Source organism: Stegodyphus dumicola, chromosome 3 (assembly GCF_044657685.1).
Source record: "Stegodyphus dumicola isolate Sdum_Otavi_A_Nest chromosome 3, ASM4465768v1".
Lineage (NCBI taxonomy): Eukaryota > Metazoa > Arthropoda > Arachnida > Araneae > Eresidae > Stegodyphus > Stegodyphus dumicola.
Window position 1 is genome coordinate 95,181,081 of NC_140770.1, and position 17,629 is coordinate 95,198,709.

The 17,629-nt window shown below is 35.8% G+C and overlaps 1 protein-coding gene across 3 annotated transcripts in view; it reads right to left on the reverse strand.

The window, feature by feature from the left end:
• Window positions 1-17,629, reverse strand: part of LOC118184605 (potassium voltage-gated channel protein Shal-like) — a 558,555-nt gene that overhangs the window by 82,778 nt on the left and 458,148 nt on the right. For 2 of the 3 annotated variants that reach the window (XM_085813098.1, XM_085813099.1), the window contains exon 4: window positions 4,161-4,316. The exons of the other annotated variant lie outside the window; for it this stretch is intronic. In XM_085813098.1, the coding sequence (XP_085669224.1) occupies window positions 4,161-4,316 (156 nt within the window). The remainder of the gene's footprint in view (window positions 1-4,160; window positions 4,317-17,629) is intronic. 3 annotated transcript variants of the gene reach the window in all.

Consider the following 17,629-nt stretch of genomic DNA (forward strand, 5'->3'; position numbering starts at 1 on the left):
AATAGAGGAAATGGAAAAACGATTTTTTGTATGGATTGACGACGAAATTGAACGCAATATGCCATTAAGCCAATCTATTATACTGAAAAAAGCAAGAAGAATTTTTAATTACATTCGAGTTGAGACAAGTGACACAAGTGAAAATTTCGTTGCAAGTCGAGGATGGTTTAATAGATTTAAACATCGAAATAATCTTCATAACATACAGATTACAGGACAATCAGCAAGTGATGATACGAAAGCGGCGGCTGAATTCCCAGCGACATTAAAAACAATAATTGAACGAGGAAACTATCCTGCAGAATTGGTTTTTAATGTTGATGAAACAAGCCTATTTTGGAAAAGAATGCCAAAAATGAAATTCTATGCCGTGAAGAAAAACGTGCACCAGGATTTAAAGCTGCAAAAGATCGCTTAACACTTCTACTGGGTGGTAATACAAGAGGAGATTTAAAATTAAAACCACTACTTGTTAACCATTCGAAAAAACACAAGAGCGATGAAAGGAATATCCAAATCAACCTTTATCGGTAATTTGAGAGTCTAATAAAAAATCATGAATTAACTATGAAAATTTTCCAGAATTGGTTCACTGAATATTTTTGCCCGTATGTTAAATGCTTTTGCGAAATTAAAACTTGAATTAAGATCACTACTTTTAATTGATAATGCTCCAAGCCATCCAACGAATTTATCTGACTTAATAACATGCATTCTAATCAAGGTGGTTTTCTTTCCGCCTAACACAAGTGCCTTAATCCAACCAATGGATCAAGGCGTTATATCAAATTTTGAGGCTTATTACCTGCGCCGAACATTTAGACACATGTTTGAAAAAACAGACGATCAGACAAAAACAGAGAAACGATCAGTAAGAGAATTTAGCAAAAACTACAATATCATGAATGCTGCAGAAAACATAAATCTTTCTTAGAATGAGGTAAGAGAAAAATGTTTGAAAGGGATGTGGAAGAACATTTGGCCAGATCTAAGCAAGGGCGGTAACTCTGGGCACTCTATCGATATAAATGAAATAGTGGAAGAAATAATGGAATTACCGAAATAAACCGGTTTATATGAGGTAAATGTGGAAGATGTCGAAGAAATAGTGTAAAAAACAGCAGCAAGTATTTCTAATGATGAGCTCAAGAAATTAGCTGACCAAGAAAAACACAAAAATATTGGATTGGATTGGATTATTCAGTTATGGCAAAGCACACGAGGGCTATCTGCCTAAAGGGAGGGACGCCTTCGTGGAGGACTTTCTAAGGGAAACCGGCTCGTATAAACGTTACACACGAGGAAAACCACGAAAATTCCCATGTAGCCGGCTCGTTCGCGGAATTGGAACCTCGGACCGAACTATCAGTGTTCAGCGTCTTTACCGCTCGGCCGCTGGTGGGCCCCACAAAAATATTGAAAGTAGTGATTCTGAAGAAAAGCAAAAAGAACTTTTAACAGCGTTTCTGAAAACCAGTTTGACCACTATAACAGAAATTATGTACCAATTTATTGAAAATGATCCACATTTTGGGAGGAGTTCAAAGACAAGACGAGGTGTTATGGATGCCTTATCCACTTACCAACAACTTCTTACAGAGCGCAAAAGGAAAACGCAAATTACATTAGATACCTTCTTCAGAAAATTGGAAATACAGAAAAGACTGAATGATCTGAAATATAAACATACTAACCTAAATTTTATTTATTTTTGTATGTATATTCGTTTATTATGTTTCTATATTTGTAAGAAATAAATTTTTGTTTTATTTTTATAAAAACATAATTAATAAATTTAATGATAAAATACTTGACCAAATTTCTACCCAATTTCCTCTAACTCCATCATGAGTTTTCTTCGCTATCATAAAATGTAACTACATCTACCGGAGCTTTAATCCTTGAAAATTCTTGCTTGAAGTTGAACACAGCATGGGAAGGGTGCAAAAGATCCTTTTATTGAACACAATATTTTACAGTGACACAGACCATTTGCTGTGAGAAAAGACAGGTAATACTAAATTTAAGGGTAAGAGTAATACAATACTACACAATTTAATTTAATCTAATAGGTTGACTCAGAACTACAGTGGCAGAATAATAATTCAGCGGCAAGAATGCGAAGCTGATATTCAAGATTAACAGCTGGAAGAAATAGCAACGTGTGCTCACAATAGAGAAACCAAACTCTGATCAAACGTTTCGCTACTTCAATTTAAATACACTCGTTCACTCTTCAACCTAGTTAATTTGCATCCTGGGCTAGGAAAAGGGTAACAAGAGAAGACAGAAAAGGCTAACAAATTAAAATAACTATTAGTAAAAATAAATGAAACCCTGCATAATTATTTTTTTACAACGATTGAAAGAATTTCACCAAAGGTTCGAACTTACAATTTTTTTAGCCAAGCTATGAAATGACTCCGAATGAAAATAATTAGCATCAGCTGATAAGAATTTTTTTACCACGTTGACTTAGGAGGTAACATTAAAATTCTAAGTTGATGCTTCAGTTAATATCAGCGTTAAGATTGTAAAGCGTTTCTTTCTTTATATGGGCCTTAGAAGCAAAGTGCAACCATAGTACTTTTGATGAATTCATAGCAGTGATGTGTATCTAATTGTTTCGGGCAGACGGAAGTGTAAAGGGACTATACTGTATATCTGTGTTTCGAGAAAATCCATTGAATCCATAGATTTCATGTGCCAGCGAAGACTGTATGTGTTGATCTGGCTGCATAATGGTATGAAACTTATTTAACTGGCTTCAATAAGATCTCGGGTACATCTATAAATGTCTCTGGCAGGTGAACTCTCTGGAAGCTTCATCTTTTATTAGTTAAACCTGTTAAAACGCGGCTTTCATTCTGATGGGTTTGTCCTCTACTAATACGAAAACGCGCCCCCATGTATGTCCAGAAACACCAAACTACGGTTAAGTGAATATTCATGTAAGTCTTGCCATGGAGAAGGTTGCATGAAGTACCTATACGTCTGGTATGTGTATGTATAGTATATACATGTATGTTAGCAACACAAAGAAAAACTCGAAAAGAATAGTTTTACAACTGTACAGCTCTTTTTACTATTGAAACGTCATGCATAAAATTGTAATATGATGCAACAAGCCATACAGTTATCATTACAATGTTCAGTTTTAAAGCCGTAACAGCACATTTTCAAAGCAATCATGATTAGTTTGTCCTTTATGGCGTGATATTAAATGCTTACAGAAGTTTGTTAGGTTGCAAATAAGTTACTGCGAGTTGAAAGGTTTGTGGTTTTCTTTTCTGGCATATTGAAAACTTAAAAATTTGCTCATGAGCTTACAATTTATCTAAGATAGTATAAACTCACTTTATCAGAGGCAGAGGAAGCCGATAAAATGTGTTTGTACCAATATATGCTCTTTTGTTTCAGTTAAAAAGAGATTGCTGCGGAAGCGAAACCGATCATCTGTGAAACTCCAAACGTTTTGAAAACGATATATTCCCTCTGAATATTTTCTTCCCCGATATGTGTAAGAAATCGCATAGAAAGTTTAGAATTGATGAAGTTGATATCTGTAGCAAGTCACATTCAAAAAGACTTAAAGTATCTGAAAGCCATGAATTGCCAAACTTAATTCTTGCATTAGCGAACTTGCAAAATAAGTATATTTGTTTTTATACCATTAAATAAATAAATATGCTTTAAAATCGACGAAATTCTGCAAGCACCTAATATTTAATAAAGAATTTACCACACCCACGATATGGAAGAGAATACACTGCTACTGTATGGGAAATCACGTATATTGCATACGCATATCATTTCATATATTATCTTTAAGACCATCATTGAATCATTATTTTAGATTATAAGAGAGTAACTATTGCCAGAGGTTTCTTTTTCTTAAGTTTTATAATTCAAGCCTGTGTCTGTTAGACTCTGATGTTGTCTTAATTCGGTTATAGATTTACAATTAATTAGTTTTACACGTGACAAGCATAAGAATATCAAATTTATTGCAAACTAAAGATAAAGCTACTATTTCTTCTGGACTAAGAACGTCGTCAATACAAATATTTATTCCAACTGTTAGCGGGATGATTAGCAAAAAAACAGGTTAGTGGAGACCCGTACTAAATATGGGATTAAAAAGAGGTCTAGGCACTCACCTGATACTTCTTTCTTCCACATCTCCGTCCACAGCACGAGCGGAAGATGTTTCTGTCGTGAAAGGAAAGGGTAGGGGTGGGCGAGAGAGGGGGCGTCGAGGAAGGTCGGTTCGGCTGGCCGTTGTAAGGAACCTCCAACTCCACGAACTGACGGTCCTAAAATACAACACAACCACTTTTAATTATTAACTCATGATATAATTCTAAGGAACCATTATTATTTATTTTGGCAAAAAAGGTTAACTGTTTGGTTTAATGCTTTCTGATCTCATCTTTTCGTTCTTGACTTATAAACTCATAAGTCAGTTTCCTAAGAACTATTTTTGCGTTTATTTCTATTTCTTGGCTCTACATTGGCAGTATAAATGCAGTGGAAGGAGGGAAATGGGATGTGATGTGAACTGAAGAGCTAAGGGGATAGACATTTTCTTTCGACTGTATCAAAACAAAGAAGTGAATTGAAGTAACTGTTTTTAATGTATATTAATTACGTATAACAATTTGAGCAGAAAGTATTACTATAGAGATAAACAACAGCTGCTGTATGAATTGAGAGGGACAGAAGAGGATATATAATAGGCAGCAATTGATAAATTTCTTTTGCCTGTAAGCTAAAACAGATAAAGAATAATTAAATTAAGTCTCGATATTTATTTTGATAAATGTAATTCATTTGGTGTAAAATAAGACTAAAACTTCAAGTGCTATTATCTGGATTATACATAAGAATTTTTTGGCAAATCAGTATGCCATGTGCTAAAAGCAAGAGACAGTTCGCATGTGTCCGAGTAGCCAAAAAGTAAAGTCCACCCTGATTTCCATTTGAATTGTTCTTGAAATTGATTTTGAAAAAAACTACTAGAACTTCTTCCAGCTTTCCCAAAGACGTTCTCTAGTGAAACTGCGCAGTTTCATTTAGATGGATGCGCTAGATATTAGAATGCTAAATAACGAAAATTAATAAAGCAAATTAACAAGCAAGCAAAAATTAACAAAATGAAACATATAAATATTTATTAAGTTTCATTTATTTAATTTTCGCTTGCAAAATAGAATGCGTTTCTTTAAGTACTATGAAGCTCAACAATGATTTTATAATTGAATAACTTAAAGTTTACATATACAAGTAAATGTCCTGCAATTAGTCTGAAAAATTCGTTCTAAAGATAATTTCGAATGTTTTTCAATAGTTAATTTAAATTTGTTTTGAGAGTTAAATAAGCATTTATTTTCAAGACAGAGTGTTACACTATTCTTAGACTTGGAAAAGGTCGTTTTTAAATTTAATGTAATTGCAGTGATAAGATTATACTATTCATAAGGGGTTTAAATGAAATATATAAATCAAAGTGAGGAACTGTACTAATGTTATCAGGTTCAATGTTCCGTCTTACTTTCTTTGGGAACATGCAAGGGCCTGACTCGGAACAGAGAGCTTACTAAAGCTATGTTCAATAACTGTGGGAAGTAGACAGGATACACAAGAAGGGTATACAAAACCCTTTATTTTTCTCTCTTTACAATAATTTCCGTACTTCGGAATACAAAGACCCACTACTTGTGGTCTAAACGTAAGAATATAAAAATATAACTAAACGCTAACTTAACGTGAAATAATAAACGTGGAAGATTGGCCTTATATTAACAGGAAGCCGTATGTAGTACAGAGAACTGTTAACACTACAATACGTTTAAAATTATCAAGAGGATTAAACCTCTGGCCTGGAAGGCAACCAGCAACTGAGTAAAACTTCTAAGGTGAGCGGCCTGCTTCGACTAACTCCTTCCTCTCTCTCGCTTGGCAAAAAGCCACAACTTAAGTACTTGGCGTTCGCCAGACCAATTTTGCATAAATAAGTTAATGCTTTTAATTCTGGCCGGAAGTAGAAAATAAGAAGTGATAGTAAAGATTTAAAATAAAATAAACGTTAGTAAAACTTAAGATCCTTACATACTTCCCGCCAGAGTTAATTAGTTTGAAACTGAGGTCTAAAACGACCTTGTTGAAAATTTTAGCTCTAGAATCTAACGCGAGGCCAATCTTTTACAAACATTTCTCGCTAGAAACTAGAAATTTAAAAAAAAGAAATTTGTTTTTACAAAAGCAGCTCCAAGGACACGCAATTTTTCATCTGTACTGCATCTAAACAGGAGCTTTTATTCAAATCTGGTTCCTTCCAGATCTCTGGAAGGAAAACTAGTTTAATGAAATGTTACACAATGAAATGGCAAGTAACATGCATATTTATATTTCTCTTAACATTCTTATTTCATTCATGACTTTCTTAATTATCTCTCCCCGTGCTCTCTGACATGTGTTGTAAAAGAACACCAAACACGAATGTGTTTATGTATACGTGTTCAACACTTCCTCCTACAATCAAAACACTAACGTGTTAAAATTCAACATACCAAGACCTCGTAACACACCCTAACTTCAACTCTAAACCCTGAGGTACTATTCTGAAAGTGGCTAACTCTGAAGTGTAGCGTCAGAGAGCCTAACTACATTCATTCAACCTTTAACACATATTCACCATAATTTAGCCTTTTTACAGTCACACGAATAAAAAAAAAAATTTTAACATTACTTTCACTTTTACCATATCACGGTATTTCTTAACATTTAAAATAACAGTTCACATTGTATATAAGAACATATTAACATGCCGTTAATTTTACGCATTTGAAAACATACATTAGTAGTACATTGTTAACTTCTGTTCTTTTCAAAGCAAGTGCCAATTCTTTCTACATTGAAATACTACATTTCAAAAAGTCTTTCAGACTAAAACTTCTTTCTTGCCAGAATGTTTTAAATAAAATTTATACAATAACTTTTACAATATTTAAGTATTTACACATCGCTATTATACATCAACTTTAGTTTTACGCGCGAGTACTTAAAAAACGTAATACCAAAATCGGTAACAACTCATTTCTCGCCCTTTTGGCGATAAAGGTAGACCTCGCATGAGGTAAAACTTCTTGAAATCTGCCACTTACAGTAAGAATGAAAGATTAACTTAAGTTTGCAAAGTAACATAAAATTTTACTTATCTTTGTGATATTCGGACATTCTTTTCTGAGCCCAGTACTGGAAGGTAGCGTAGATTCTCGTTTGATTTATCCTCCTTCGTGTGCGGGCTCGCCATTCAGTGCCTTCCTCTAGAAGCTTTCTTTTTTCTCCAGTTCGGCCCACCAGCGGCCGAGCGGTAAAGTCGCTGAACAGTGGTAGTTCGGTCCAAGGTTCGAATCCCGCGAACGGGCTGGCTGCATGGGCGTTTTCGTGGTTCTCCACATGTGTAACGTGTATACGAGCCAGTTTCCCTTAGAAAGTCCTCCACGAAGGCATCCCTCCCTTAGGCAGATAGCCCTCGTATGCTTTGCCATAACTCACCACACCACACCTTTTCTCCAGTTCGGTCACCCTTGAATACCTTCTTTTTCGCCTCTGCCTGTGGTCTTGGCCGTTTGATGGCAGCTGGTCTTGGCGGAACCGGGAAACTTCTTTCGCGTTCCTGCTTGGACCTCGTTGCTGGCCGTTCAAATTTTCCTTGTAACTTTTCCTCCGCCGCTGGTGGCCCTTCCGCAGTTCGGCGACATTTGCTGCGGAGAGTCCTGTCGGATGAGTAGATCTTCCGTTTTAGAGCCGGGTTATAGTTGCCGTCATTTCTCCTGGCTCTCTTTGCATACGTCGTCCTTCTCCCTTCTTCATTCTGGGGGTGTTCGTGAGCTCTCTTTTCTGGACGGTGGAACGGCTTCTTTTTCTTGTTACCTTTAATTTTCCCGCGGGGAAACTTTCTTTTCACTTGCTCCTGCCTCTTAATGGCTTGCCCTTGTACTTGTCGTTGTTCCACGTCTGGAGCTTGTGCCTGCCGTGTCTGCCGTGCCGGATCCTGCAAAAGATCTGTAAATATTTGCATTTTATTACGATCATAGTAGGGTTTGATTTGATCAATGTTTGCGGAGCAGGTTTCACCATTCCTGGCTTTTAACACCACTACAGCGTGAGTTATTTTTTCTATGATATATGGTCCTTCAAATCGTGGAAAAAATTTGGCAGTTTTATCTTCTGGTGCTGAAGAAAGTGAATGCTTAATTTTTAATACTTCATCCCCTACTTTATAAGTTACTCCCCGTCGTTTCAAGTCATAATACAGCTTTTGTTTTCTCTGTGCTACTTCAGTATTCTTTTTTGCTTCTTTAATTAGTTTTTCTATATCACCCATTTTAAATTCTGGGGCTCTTTGTTGCACATAAAGTAATTTATCTAACGGCGTTATAATCTTTCTGCCTAAAAATAACTCAGCAGGAGTTTTGCCCGTTGTATCATGTTTTGCGGTCCTAAGGGCGAAAGCAAATTCATTGACATAGTTATCCCAGCTTTTATGAAAATTTTTAACATAACTACGGATAATTTTCACTATATTTCTATTGACCCGTTCCGCTATATTTGATTGCGGCCGATACGGGACCATTTTTAAATGACGTATGCCCAGTTTTTGGCACATGTCTTCAAATACATTACTTACAAATTGAGGACCATTATCCGATATAACTTTTAGGGGCGCCCCGTATTTTAAAATATATTTATTTAAAATAGAATCAGTAACTAATTTCGCGGAGGCTCGTTTTAAGGGAACAATTTCGGTCCACTTACTAAAATGATCAACCATAACAAGGAGATAGCGACTTTATTTAACTGACTTTTTGGGAAAGGGCCCAATAAATCGATGCCAATTATTTAATTTGGAAATTCGGATTTAATACTATTTAGAAACCCGGCCGGGCGGAAATTAATATAATTAACTGCTTGACATGTTGGGCAGGACTGGACATACGCCCTTGTTAACTTTTGCAGTTCAGGAAAATAGACTGCCTCGCGTACGCGTTGGATAGTTTTTCGAATACCAGCATGAGAAGCTAAAGGGCTGTCATGGAGCTCCTGCAGGATATTTAATCTAAGACTAGCTGGGATAACAGGTCGAAATTCGTTGTTGGAATTCGTAGTTTTTGTATAAAATAATAGACCATCTATTAGTTCGTAATGGGCCGCCCTATTTCTTATCGCCACAATATCTTGGTGGCTAAAATTTTCAGGATCCTTTAAATACTCATAAATGCTTCCAAACTCAGGATCCTTACCCAGTTCGGTTATTACAGTTTCTCGGGAATTTATCGTACATGCTGTGAGCATTGCCACCTTTACAGTATTACCTTCTTCATCTATTTTAATTCTGGATAGGGCATCTGCTACGATATTTTCCTTCCCGGGGGTATGCTTGATTACCAGATTATATTCTTGTAGCTTGAGTGCCCATCTTATTAACCTTGGGGATAAGTTTTTCCCTGAGTACAATCTAGTTACCGCCGCATGATCAGAGTACACTGTTATTGGCGCCTTTCCAAAATAGCAACGGAACTTTTGCACTGCTAACAGAACTGCAAGTGCCTCTCTCTCTGTCGCGGAATAGTTTCTTTGTGTTTGATTTAAAGTTCGGCTAAAAAATGCCACGGGCTGTTGATTTTGCGAAAGTACCGCTCCTACCGCATAATCCGAAGCATCCGCTGAAATTTCTAAATTCTCATCCTTTTCAGGAAATTTCAACACAGGGGCTTGCGTTAATGCTTGTTTTAATTTTTCGAAAGCACTATTGGCTTCGGCCGTCCACGAGAATCTTGCCTTTTTCCTTTTTAATTTTAACAATGGTTCAGCAATAGCTGCAAAATCTTTTATAAAGGACCTATAATATGAACAAAGTCCTAGAAAAGAAGAGAGGTTCTTCGCCGTGTTTGGAGTCGGATACTTTTGTACAGCGATTATTTTTGATTCGTCTGTCTCGATTCCTTTCTGAGATATTTTGTAACCTAAATGTTTTAATTCAGGGGCTGCAAATTTGCACTTTTCGATATTAACTTTTAGACCGGCCTCATTTAATAAAGAAAACACCTGTCTTAAATCCTGTACATGTTGGTCGAGATTATCACTAGTAATAATGATATCGTCTAAATAGATAAATGTGGACTTTCCAAGAACAAGCCTTAACACAATGTCCATACATCGCTGAAATGTTGCCGGTGCCCCTGAAAGGCCAAACGGCATACGCAGAAATGCATAAGTGCCAGACTTGGTTATAAAAGCAGTCTTAGGCACGTCCTCAGGCCTAACCCCTATTTGAAAATAACCAGTCGTTAAGTCTAAAGTCGTCATATATTTGGTGGATGTTATGTTCCTTAGAATTTCTTCAATAATAGGTAACGGATATACCGGATATTTAGTTATGGAGTTTAATTTACGGTAGTCAATTGCGAATCTCCACCTTTTTGGATGTGTCAATGGATAGTCATTATTTTTCTTACATAAAACCACCGGGCTAGCATAACTACTTGAGATGGGCGTTATGATCTTTTTACGTAGCATATCGGTGATATGCCATTCTATAATTTTTTCCTTATTCTTATCATACCGGTATGCTTTGTGGCGAACTGGCATTGAATCTCCGGTGTCAATACTATGGTTAGTAACCTGAGTAAATCCTGGAATATCACTAAATAACGAAGCAAATTCACTTACCACTTGTCGGATTCTTCGTTGCTCTTCATTAGGCAGGTGGTCAAGGTTTAACATCGGCGGTTCAGCCTTTTCTTCACGAACTGGTTTCATCGTCAGCTTAAGGGACGCTTCATTAAAATCTAGCGTTGCTTGTGCCTCTGAAAGAAAATCTATTCCTAAGATAATATGTGCTTGCAGATTCTTTACTATGAAAAACATAACCTTTACTTGTTCGTCCTTGATACGGACATACAGCGGTAATTTACCTATACACTTACATCTTTCTCCTTGCGCAGCTAACACTGTCGTATTATCCGAATTATATATACGATATTTACGAAAATACTTCCTAAAAAAATCTTCTGCCACACAGGAACACTGCGCGCCTGTATCCAGGAGTGCGGTGGCTGGAATGTTATTCACCAACACTTCAATCTTCAGAACAGTCAAATTTTTCACCATTACTGTATTTAACTTGAAGGAAGAGGGGTTTTCGTGGCCTTCAGATTTCCGCACCCTCCCGTCAGCAGAAATCCGTTTTAGTTTAAATTATTTTTCATTTCCGTGCTTTCCTTCTTTTTCCCCTGGCCTTGAGACTTTTTTCCTGGATTGCTATTGAACTGTCGACGTTCGCCGGCTGTGTTTGAATGCTCGGGTTTCCTTGCCCACTGATTCGCTTTGCTTCCGTAGCCGTGTGCTTGAGTTTGCTGTAGTCTTGGCGCACCAAATTGGTTTCGCTGTTGATATTGGCGTCTTCTTTCAATGTCCGCCGTTCTTCTACTTTCAAACTGGATTGCTAGCTCAAATAACTTCTCCAGTGTAGTCGGATTCCTTAATTCAATAAAGTCTTGTACTTAGGGAAGTAACCTCGGCAAAATCACTTGAATTATCTCAGGATCCGGACGGTTTCCATACAAGAGTTTGAAGACGTGAATTTTTTTTAAAATAAAGCTTGAGAGATTTTCGATTCTTTGCTGATATATACTGAAAAGTTCCGTTTCTAATTTCGCACGATCCCTTACAACAGGGAAGGCTTTTAGTAGGGCAGTCTTGAAATTTTCGTAAGTATAGGTGGGACTTCCTGCTTGACCTAAGAGACTTCTGCCTATACATTTGAACCAATTAAGCGCTTGGCCCCTCAAAGCGCTGGTAGCTAAGGTAACTTTTTGAAATTCGTGCACGGGGAAGAGCATGAAGTGGTCATCCAATTTTTCCAAAAAACTGGTTACCGGTGAGTTTCCATTAAATATTGCTTCTGGTTTCATCGAAGCGCGCATGGTCTGGACGATGTAACCAAATCCTTCCAGGGCGGCAGCTGGCATTTCTGGATTCTGAGCCGCTTCTTCAGGCAGCCCAGATTCTTCTTGAAACTCGGCCATTATTTTCTTCTTCGTTGGGCGCCACTATCAGGTTCAATGTTCCGTCTTACTTTCTTTGGGAACATGCAAGGACCTGACTCGGAACAGGGAGCTTACTAAAGCTATGTTCAATAACTGTGGGAAGTAGACAGGATAAACAAGAAGGGTATACAAAACCCTTTATTTTTCTCTCTTTACAATAATTTCCGTACTTCGGAATACAAAGACCCACTACTTGTGGTCTAAACGTAAGAATATAAAAATATAACTAAACGCTAACTTAACTTTGAAATGATAAACGTGGAAGATTGGCCTTATATTAACAGGAAGCCGTATGTAGTACAGAGAACTGTTAACACTACAATACGTTTAAAATTATCAAGAGGATTAAACCTCTGGCCTGGAAGGCAACCAGCAACTGAGTAAAACTTCTTAGGTAAGCGGCCTGCTTCGACTAACTCCTTCCTCTCTCTCGCTTGGCAAAAAGCCACAACTTAAGTACTTGGCGTTCGCCAGACAAATTTTGCATAAATAAGTTAACGCTTTTAATTCTGGCCGGAAGAAGAAAATAAGAAGTGATAGTAAAGATTTAAAATAAAATAAACGTTAGTAAAACTTAAGATCCTTACAATGTTTTTAAATGACTATATAATTATACTGATGTGTTACGCAAATTTTTTGATACCTAAAGTTTAATTTTGAAGGCAAATCATGAGCATATATTAAACAAATTGAATATCTTGATATTGTGTGATGAGCATTTGGATAGTTGTGCTTTAATTCAAAAAAGAAATTATAAAGTTATTTTAAAGATTTCCCCTTTTTAATACATTTTATTTTGTATTTAGAGCAGAGGAATTTAATGTTGTTAAGTGAGTTTCACCAAGATTAATCTAATGTAGATTGGACTGAATGCTAAAACTATTTTTACAGCAATGAAGTCTTATGAGGATCGAAGAATTAAGACAAAATGTTTGTTAATATTAATTTTTTTTTTGTTGTTAAAATTTTTAAATATGTTTTCAACTGTGTGAAAACTTTCTTTTTTCTGATTTTTACTTTGCATTAAAAGCTTTCTCTTTTATATTTTGCACTGCGTTAAAGGTTTTCTGTGTTAGAACTTTAGCAGCTTATTTTTAAAATTTGTTTTAAATTTTTGTGACAGCTCATTTTTTCCTTTTCTACTTTAGGTCCATATAGATTTTATTACATTTAATGTTTACCTCCTCATAGTTTAAGCGTGAAAATGCTATTGCATTATGTTAAATTTCATTTAATATCCTAAAGATTTATAAAAATGGAGTTGTATGCATGATTTGGGGCATCTGTGATCAATTATATAAGCAAACTTTGATAATGGAAATATGCATCGACAAAGATTAAGGGAAAATTTCTTTCCAGATATAAATATGACAATGAGCTAATTCAGATCTTGATTTGTTCTTAAACAATCTCATTAAAAGTTTTTCAAACCGAGAATGAGAAAAAGTTTAGATGCAGTTCATTAATTAATTTCGTTAAATAATAGATAAATGCTAAACAAAAGTAAAAGAGTAATTAGTGCCAAAGATTACGATTAAACTGTAGAGTCATTAGGTTGTAGGGGAGCAGAAGATGTGAAAAATGAGCAATGCTCTCGCCGGGACTCGCGAACCACAGACTTCTCGAATTCGCGTCGAGTGTGCTGACCACTATACCACGAAGGCATGCTACGAAGGCGGGAGAAATACCTTATATACTCCCCTTTTTAAAGGTTTGACTGGGGACCCTTTTTAAAGGTTGACTGGGAGAACCAAATCGCCAAATCCTGGTGGCGACTGGGGTTTTATCGCCAAATCCTGGTGGTGAAGAATCGTCATTCACCACCTTTTAGTTTGGCACCACTGTAGAGTCATTAGGTTACTTGGAAGCAGGAGATGTGAAAAATGAGTAATGCCCTCGCCGGAACTCGAAACACGGACCTCTCGAATTCGCGTCGAGCGTGCTGACCACTACGCCACGGAGGCATGCTAAGAAGGCGGGAGAAATACCTTATAAAATTACTGTAACTGTAAAGTGCGACAGAGATTATAAAATATTTTCATTGATTTATTGCGTTTATATCGATGTACCTTTAATATTTGCTGTAAAGTGTTCATTTTTAAAGTGACAAAATATTTCATTACAAAATCAAAATTAAGCGATTTTCCTATGTTGATAAGCAAATGTAACAATAATGAATTAAATTAATCATAACGAATTGATGTTTTAAACTAAAATATTGATTTCGTGAAAACATTTCGAATAGATTGTTACAGCAACTGGAATAACTCTGATCATACTGGATATGTTTCCAATAGAAATTGACAAAAGATGTTTACACTGGTATTTTATGAAATGCTGCCGAAGCAAATATTCTAGCTATTTCCGATATACCACTTTGAAACCGAATTTGATATTTGATTCAATTGAATTTTGATACCTATCCGGCGGGATTCTTGGAAAGCAACTTCGATTTGCAAAGAACAAATTTTTTGAATTTTGTTTTTAAGTTGTATTTAAAGTTATACATATTCAAATGCAGAAATTAATTTTTAATTATTTGTAATGTCTTTTGTTCTCCATATTTGAATCATATAGATAAATATGTATTGAGTTTTTAAATTAGTTTATGATTTAAAGATATCGAAAGGTAAAAATTAGTTAAGAATTTGATTATTTTAAAAATTGTTGCATAAAATAATTCAAAATAGCCTCTTTCTGAAAGTTTACAAAGACAGGTAGATTGGCCAAGCAGAAAGAAAAAAATGGCAGCAAGGCTGAATGAAACTGAGATCTGAATTTTCACGAGATGAATTTAGCAAGTAAGGTGTATTCTAAATAAGAGCTTAGACAAGGCTGTCTACACATAAATTGATTTTTGAATTAAATATTGCGAAGCTTTCACTTGCATTTCTGCCATGGGTTCTAGACTTGATTTTTGAAGAAATAAATGAGCCTAAATAGATTGTAATATCAATGAACATTTTTAATGACAGAGATTAACTTAAACATAGTTGCATACAGCAGAGAAAAAAAAAGGGCGAAGAAGTAAGAATGGTATACATATACATACATACTTAATAAACAGTTACGTCATCATTCACCGCGCGGATAAACGCGAACGGCGCATGCGTCAGGAGAAGCTCTCTTAAGCTAAACGTCGTATTATAATTTATGATACAACAATCCCCCTTTCGACATTGGCGGCTGGGAAAAAAAAATAAACATTAATCATTTACAGTTATTCCAATTAATTTACAGCACTTAGAATGTTTCGAAGCAGTCAATGTTTTTGTCAGTAAATCAGCAGGCATTTTCTCTGTTGGCACATATTTAACGTCTATTTCATTTCTTTCATAAATTTCACGATTGAAATTATGTCTAATATCTATGTGTTTAGTACGTGAGTGATAAACAGCATTTTTCATAAGCTTTTGTGCACCTTGATTATCACAATATATAATGGTTGGATAATCAGCAGTAAAATTTAATTCTTTAAGAAAACGACGTAAATAAACTGCTTCTTTGGCACTTTCTGAAAGACTGATGTACTCTGCTTCAGTACTTGATAATGCAACAGTTTGTTGCTTTCGTGATTCCCATGTTATCGGATTTCCAGCTAGCTTGAATAGGTAACCTGTATACGATTTTCTAGTATTAACATCAGACGCCCAGTCGGCATCGGTATATCCAATAAGTGCTTTTCCAGTCTTTCGAAATTTTAAACAATATTTTTTTAGTTCCTTTTAAGTATCGAAGAACGCGCTTTGCAGCCAACCAGTGTAATTTTCCAGGATTGTTATTAAATTGGCTCAGGTGACTGACGGCATATGCAATATCCGGCCTAGTAAACACAGAAAGATACATAAGCGAACCAATTAGACGGCGATAAGGTACATTGTTCATTTCTTCCTTTTCAGTTTCAGAAGGACACATTTCTTTACTTAATTTTACACTAGGATCTAAAGGAGTTGCTACTGGTTTTGCATCTTGCATATTAAACCTTCGTAGAATATTATCAACATATTTCTGCTGAGATAAACTAATAGAATTATTATTTACATCTTGATTAAATTCTATTCCAAGACAATAATGAAGTTTGCCTAAATCTTTAACATGAAATTCTTTAGAAAGATAACCTTTAAGTTCAGCATATAAATCACAGCTATTTGTTGCTATTATTAAGTCATCCACATATAAAATTAGAATTAACTCACCTTGAGATGTTTTCATCCTGTATACACACTTATCTGATTGTAATGGTTGTAATCCAAAGTTTTTGAGTTTTTTGTCTAATTTTTCATACCACTGTCTTCCCCTTTGTTTCAAACCATAAAGAGACTTTTGCAAAGCATAAACATAATCAGGATTATTTTGGTCTTCAAAACCTTTAGCTTGTTCCATGAAAATTTCTTCTTTTAAATCACCGTTAACATAAGCCATAACAAAATCTAGTTGATATAACATAAGGTCTTGTTCAGCACTGTATGCAATCACAGTTCTTATAGAACTTGCTCTGGCTACTGGAGCATAGGTTTCATTAAAATCAATTCCAGGTTCCTGTGCAAATCCTCTAGCAACCAATCGAGCTTTTCTCTTTTGAACTGTTCCATCTGCATTATATTTCGTTCTAAGAACCCAGCGACATCCTATTGCCTTTTTGTTGTGTGGTCGCTTTACTAATTTCCATGCAGCATTTTTAACAAATGCTTCATACTCACTTTGCATAGCCTTATGCCATTCTTCAGCATAACTTCCATTTAATGCTTCTTCTAATGTCGGATTTGTATCTTCTTCAGCAATTTGTGCTTCTTCCTTTTCTATGTTTATATTGTGGTACTCCTTTTTTGGTCTTCCTGGCTTCCCAGCCTTGACTTTCCTTGGACGATCTGGCCCCCTTTTAATCTGCATTTCAGGTAGTGCTTCAGAATCAGAATTTTCATTATCAGATGATTCAGCAGATGCTTCTGCCATATTTGAGGGGTCTTCTGTTATTTCATCAGCCGAAATTTGATTTACATTCAGAGGTTCTTCCTTCTTTTTATCAGGAATATTTTCGAGAAATAAAACTTCTAAATCTTTATCATAATTAGTACAGTTTTCAAATTCATCACTGAATCTAGCATCTCGGCTTATAACGATTTTTCTGGAATTTTTATTCCACAACCTGTATGCTTTCGATTCATTTGAGTATCCTACAAATATATGTTCTTCTGATCGAGGATCGAATTTTCCTTTAGACCTTTTATTAAGTACAAAACATTTCTGTCCGAATACTTTGAAGTGAGATACAGTTGGCTTGATGCCAAAAAATAACTCATAAGGTGTTTTGTTTACTCCCAGGCTTCGATTTGGGCAACGATTACGAATATAAACAGCACAGTTCAAGGCTTCAGCCCAAAAGGATTGGGGAAGATTACTTTGTAGTAACAAACATCTGGCCATTTCAGTTAAAGTGCGGTTCATGCGTTCAGCTCTCGAATTCTGTTGAGGAGTCATTGGTGCAGAGAATTCTCGTTTAATCCCGCATTCTT